At 43.1% G+C, this 6,015-nt stretch overlaps 1 protein-coding gene across 1 annotated transcript; it reads left to right on the top strand.

Moving 5' to 3' along the window:
• The first annotated feature begins 3,659 nt into the window (after positions 1-3,659).
• RTL3 (retrotransposon Gag like 3) lies at positions 3,660-5,203 on the top strand. The gene is made up of 2 exons (XM_006195428.2): positions 3,660-4,070; positions 4,143-5,203. The coding sequence occupies exons 1-2, from the start codon at positions 3,660-3,662 to the stop codon at positions 5,169-5,171; spliced, it is 1,440 nt and encodes a 479-aa protein (XP_006195490.1). The 3' UTR covers positions 5,172-5,203.
• The last annotated feature ends 812 nt before the right edge of the window (positions 5,204-6,015 follow it).

The raw sequence follows: 6,015 nt of genomic DNA on the forward strand, positions 1-6,015 counted from the left end.
CACCAGGGTGGGACTTCCCCCAAGGGGTAGCTGGGCATTGTGCCAGAGGCCTGTGGGGTAACCTGTCCTGTTGACTCTTTTCCGGATGGGAAGAAAGAGGGGCAGGAGCTTGAGTTGCTTAAAGATGCAGCCTAGTCAGTTTTGGGAAAGAAGACCCCAGCAGAAACCTAAAATGTTTCAGATTGTACATTTGCCAACAAAATTAAATTATAATTCTTAGTGCAGTGTACAAAGTAGAATTTCATCATATTCAACTTCTCCCTTCCCTTGCTCCCTAAGCCAACAATTAACATATGTAACTTATTAACCCAACTGAGCATAATTGTACAGTCTTTTTATATCTGTTAAATGAACATATTTGTCTTCTTTTCCCTAAAAATTCATTTGCCCAGTTTAAAAAAAAAAAAACCTCATTTACTTAAAATGTTTTCATAACCATTCTAAATCTCCATAAATTCCATCGTGTTGTGACTGTAAGAAGGATTAACGTGTAGGGGAAACATTATGAGAGTTTGGATGTGATTACTTTTCTATTCTTACTTGACTAATTCAGGATATTAAAGTTACTTTAGGCATTTTCACAAAAGTAAGTGTAGCTCTTTTTTCCACTCAGAATAATTCTCTGTTTAGACAGTTTGGAACTTGTACTTAAGGACTTTGAGTTGGATCTTTGCTCTTTAGCAGGGGTGGGGGGAAGTTCCTGCGTTTATCAACTGAATAAATATACCTATAGGCAAGGCACTGTTGAATGCTTTAGTCCATGGACTTTTTAAACATCTACTTTGGCTGTTCCACAATCCCTTTGTTAATCATCTCATCTTCATGCTCAGGTGCCTCCAGTTCTGATTCTAGAACATTATTTGGTGAACTAAATCATCCATAACCCTGCCAGGAAGGAAAAAAAAAAAAAAAACCTCCTGAGTGGTGAAAAGGCACTGCTGTAAAATCCACGCAGTGTAGATTTCTTCATACGAGATCTCTTGTTCTGCCTTACACAATTATATCAAGTTTAAATATCCAGTTTCCCAATTAACAGATAATTAAAAAGAATAAATTAAAATGATATAACTGTTGCTACAGTTATTATTTATTATTATTATTATTATTATTATTATTATTATTATTATTATTATTAACCTTCATTGGGTATTACTAGCTGCTAGACGCTGTGCTAAGCATTTTACATGCATTATTTCATTAAATCTTTGCAACAATTCTATAAAGTTAAGTACAATTAATAGTTCCATTTTACAGTTTCATTAACTGAGTTTTAGACTAAAATTTAGAAAGACTAAGTAATTTGCCACATTTGTCTATACATAGTATAGATAGGCCTATAAGTAACAATGTGAAGGCCTGTGCGACAGCCTGATAGCAAAAGAGTAGAAAAAATACAAAGTAAAAAGAAATTATAAGAAGTTTGGAAGTATAGCAATTTGGAGTTATTTAATCTGGAGACAGGACACTTAATACCTCTCAATAGCTTTCAGAAGACAACATGGTGTTAAACACAGTAAAGGAGCTGGCTTGTCTAAGTATGATCCCAAGCCATTAAAAATTAAATTAAATTACATTCAAAATAATCTACTTAAGAATGGAGAAAGAAGTGCAATGCATGCTATAAATATTTCTCTGAAAATTTTAATTGGTAAGGTAAATAACAACTGTGTGTTTTGGATTCTCAAAAGGAAGTCTTCAGTTATCTGAAAAATTTACATATGAGGAACACATTATTTCCTGATGATGGTGGTGTTTCTTATGTAGTGTATTTCTAAAGAATAATTATCAAAAGGAAAGGTGGGAATATTATTTGATTTGCAAAAGATTTTGTTTTTCTTTTCAAAGCCTCTGCATTCAGGTTCAGCTAGTCTAGGCTGTCAATTTGCTGTGGTTTGGGCATATTCTATCACCAGGGTTTATCCCATTATGCTCACTAATGTGGAACTGATCATTTTAAAGGAGACTTGGGACCATAAATAACTTGATGTGTGATTTGAGGTAGCCAAAGACAGAACCCCCAACCCTACTCCTTACTAGGATGAAAATGAGTCTTACCTAAAATGACCACATGGTCCATGCCCAGGGTGTGACTGTGATTTGTCATGAGAAGAGAAGGTGAGATCTTGAGCAAGGTCACTTCTCAAGAGGCTAGCCTCTAATGGGCTACTTGGGTGCTGCCTAGAATACCTGAGTGCCTCAGGTAAGGATGAGAACGCTGGGCCAAGATATTCAGAAGGAACCAGAGGCCCTGCAAGTCTACTACAAGTACTCCAACAAAGTTGGCCTCCTCCACAATCTTACCCTATTATACCTTGTCTACATCTGTCCATGGTAAAGTTCCCAAGAAAACATTGTGGAAGGGACCCTAGGGACTGAGTAGGCAAATGGGGGAAGGGACTAAGGGGATGCAGGCTGCTTTCTGAGTAAGAATTAAACAAGCGGCCCAGTGTGGATAGAGTGATGGGAGGTTACATGAGACAGACGTAAAAAATAAAGTCCCAAACCACTGTGGTCATTCAGAAATGTTTGCAACTTTTCACAAGGGCAGTGGCATTACTCCCAATTTCCTGGCCAAATATTTATTAAAGTAACCAAGAACTGAGTACATGAGGCTGCCTCACATCGGCACAGCATCCTACTTTCCTTGTGGCTCTAAACTGAGAGGTACTGTCAAAAAAACTCTTCCACACTTGAAATAGCTACATTACAGAGGAGAGTTGGAACGTGTTCTGGGAGTGGGTGTGTTTGTTTGAGTTCAGTGTATGCAGAAAAGGCAAGCCTCCACAGCCATTCACACACTTCCCTTCTCAGCGATGGGTACACAGACAGCCGAGCTCCTGGACTAAGTCTCTGAATGGTAACGTACATTTATAAAGATTATTTTCCTAACTATTTTGAGGCATTTTATAAATAATATGCATGTGTCTGCTGAGCACATATATATATTTAGTCAACTTTTGCTTGTTTTCTCCTGAGGCTAGTCTTATGTGGTTACTTATGTGGTGTGATTTCTGAGGTGTCAGAAAGAGCTCCCCCCTACCTACTACCCCAGCCACCCAAAAATATCTCTTGGGTTGGCCCACCACAGAACTTAAAATCCCCACATTGCTCAAACATTTGATTTAGTCATTGAAAGCAGCTGTTAAAATCCAAGTGTTACATTGGGATATTAGGCAGACATTAGAAATTAAAGACTATATAAAACAGAAAAGAATATGGAGAAATTACTTCTTATATAATGTTCAGTTTCAAAAGTAAAATGCAAAATAAATACAAAGTCTGGGTCAGATGCTGTTCTTAAAATGGCATGGGGTCAGAGCCAGCATATATGACCCAGCTCATGAATATGAGCCTATAGTAAAAGAAACCCAGCACTGCTGTGCAGGTTTTGTTCTGATTTATTTTGAATGAGTGCTTTACACCATTTCTGATCCTCAGACCCCACTCTCTTCACAGTGTATCTGACACCTCCCTTTGCTGAGCTCTGGAGGCTCACAGTGACCTCTTGTTAATCAACCTTAGTGGGGCTCAAATCCCCACCTCTGGGAAACTCACAGAGCCTGACATCTGCCTGTGAGGAGCTTTTAGAAAGACCTCACAAACTGTCACCCAATCTCTCTTGGCAGCAAACTGCCAAACCAAGCCCGTTTCCTTAAAAGATGGTAGAGGACTTAGCAGCCTCCTACATTGCTCTGAAATTGGAGAATGAAATTCTGCAGGCTCAAGTGCAGAGGCTGATGGAGGAAAATGCTACCTTGCAGTCCCAGATCCCAGAGCTCCAGAAGCCCCGAGCAGCCAAGGAGGATGAACCACTCCAGAAGCCTTCTGAGGCCCAGGAGTACAAGAGATCCCCAGAGCCCCTGGGTTTCCCAGCAGCCTTGGAGCCCCAAGAGCCCTCAGAGGTCAAGGAGCCCCAAAAGTCCAGAGAGTCTCAGGACCTCCCAGCCTGGGAGCCCCCAGTAGACCAGGAGCCCCAGAAGTCCTTGGAGCCCCCAGCAACCAAGGGTCCCCAGGCATCCCAAATGGTCCATGAGCTCTCAGCAGTCTGGGAGTCCCAAAAGCCCTCAGAGGCCAAGGAGCCTCAGAAGCTCCCAATAGCTAAGGAGGCCCACAAGCCCCCAGAGTTCAAGAATGTCCAGGAGCTCCCAGATACCCAGGATGCCCCAGGAGACCAGGAGCCCCAGAATTCAGAACCCCAAGATCCCTCAAATGCCCAGGAACCCCAGGAGGCACCAGAAAGCTGGGAGACCTCAACAAATTTGGAGTCTCTTGAGCTTCCAGCCCCCCATGAGCTCCTGGATCCTTCTGATGCCCAGGAGTTCCTAGGACTCTTAGCACCCCAGGAGTCCCTAGATGGCCTAACAGCTGCTGAAACATCAGCAGCTTCAGAGTTTCCACAGCCCTCCAGCGGGTTAGAATCTGAAGCTTTCCCCCTAGAATACCTACTGGCCTTCAATGGGGATGCCCAAAAGCTTCCTGAGTTCCTGGTTCAATTGAATAGTTACATGAGAGTTAGAGGGCACCTGTATCCCACTGAAGCAGCCCTGGTAAGCTTTGTTGGCAACCGCTTCTCAGGTGAAGCAGGAAAGTGGTTCCAGCCCTTAGTAGATATCCAAAGCCCCCTGTTGGAGCAATTTGAAAGTTTCATACAAGTGCTCCAGGATACTTTTGACAATCCAGAAAACATGGAAGATGCCAACCACCGCATCCGTCAGCTCTGCCAAGGGGAGGACCATGTCTACCAGTATGCAAGCCACTTCCACCTCATTGCTCAAGAGCTAAACTGGGATGAAAGCACTCTCTGCATCCAATTTCAGGAAGGGCTTGCCAGTTCTATCCGAGATGAACTGTCTCGCCTAAGCCCAGCCACCAGTCTATCTGATCTGATCACCCAGTGCATCACCCTAGAAGAGATGCTAAGTGGTAAGCCTGATCTAAGTCCACAAGAGGCAAGTCCCTCTGAGGAGAGAGCTGAGCTTGCTATTCCACTGGCTGAAGACCTGCCTGCGCAGGCTTCAAGCAATCGCCCACACCTCAGTGAAGCTGAACGAGCCCGCCGTCGTGAAGGTCACTTGTGCCTCTACTGTGGTCATCCTGGTCACTTTGCCAGACACTGTCCTGTCAAGCCTCATCGTGCCCACCAAGCGGGAAACATCGAGGCCCGGCGGTAAGGGGGAACCCGGACGGGCCAATCTACAAATATGCATCCCCCTCACTTCCAATATCCATGTCTCGTACCCTATGGCTTACGGTTGAAATCCGACTGGGAAGACGACAGTTCTTTGAGCAAGCAATGGTGGATTCAGGTTCCTACAGAAATAGCATTGACCATTCTGTGGTTCTTCGAGAGAAGCTGCCCATCCGAAATAACATCTTCCCTCTAATGCTCGAAACTGTAGATGGCCGTCCATTGATTAATGGACCCATAACCAAGGAAACACCACCTGTTGAAGTTAAAATTGGAAACCACGTTGAAGAGCTCCAGTTTGACATTATTCATGCCCCAAGGTACCCTCTGATTCTCGGAATCCACTGGCTTGAAACACATGATCCTAACATTGAGTGGAGTACCCGCACTGTGTCCTTTCCATCCCGTTATTGTCACTACAATTGCTTCAGGCGCAGGTGGAATAGAAGACGTCGTGATGAAATAATTGCTGGATAGATCCTGTGTCCTAGTGACTGTTCCTAGCAACCTGTCTTCTGTTACCTCAGCTGTCATCAGCACTTGCTGCTCCCAGAATCTTCCACTGAATCTCTGTCAATGAACTAAGGCTACCTGTACAACAACCCTGCCTCTCGGATCATGGACTGAACCTGACAACTTTAAACTGCTTTATTTTCCCACCAACTCTGCATGCCCCCCTATTTGAACCCTGCATTAATCTGGGGCTGTTTTCGTTACAATTTATACTAACAATATGCATGACAATAGATATTAGAAACTAACATTTAAAAAGTGTAGTTGTTAGACTGACTCGATTGTTTCTCATCAAGATTTTCTTTAGCACAACA

This window comes from Camelus ferus, chromosome X, assembly GCF_009834535.1.
Source record: "Camelus ferus isolate YT-003-E chromosome X, BCGSAC_Cfer_1.0, whole genome shotgun sequence".
Classification (NCBI taxonomy): domain Eukaryota; kingdom Metazoa; phylum Chordata; class Mammalia; order Artiodactyla; family Camelidae; genus Camelus; species Camelus ferus.

What these genes read in the sequence shown, in the direction of transcription:
- RTL3 (XM_006195428.2), top strand. Translation starts at nt 3,660, where the DNA reads ATGGTAGAGGACTTAGCAGCCTCCTACATTGCTCTGAAATTGGAGAAT. An exon ending in AGTCCCAAAAGCCCTCAGAG is followed by an intron (nt 4,071 to 4,142) that starts GCCAAGGAGCCT and finishes AATGTCCAGGAG; the next exon opens with CTCCCAGATACCCAGGATGC.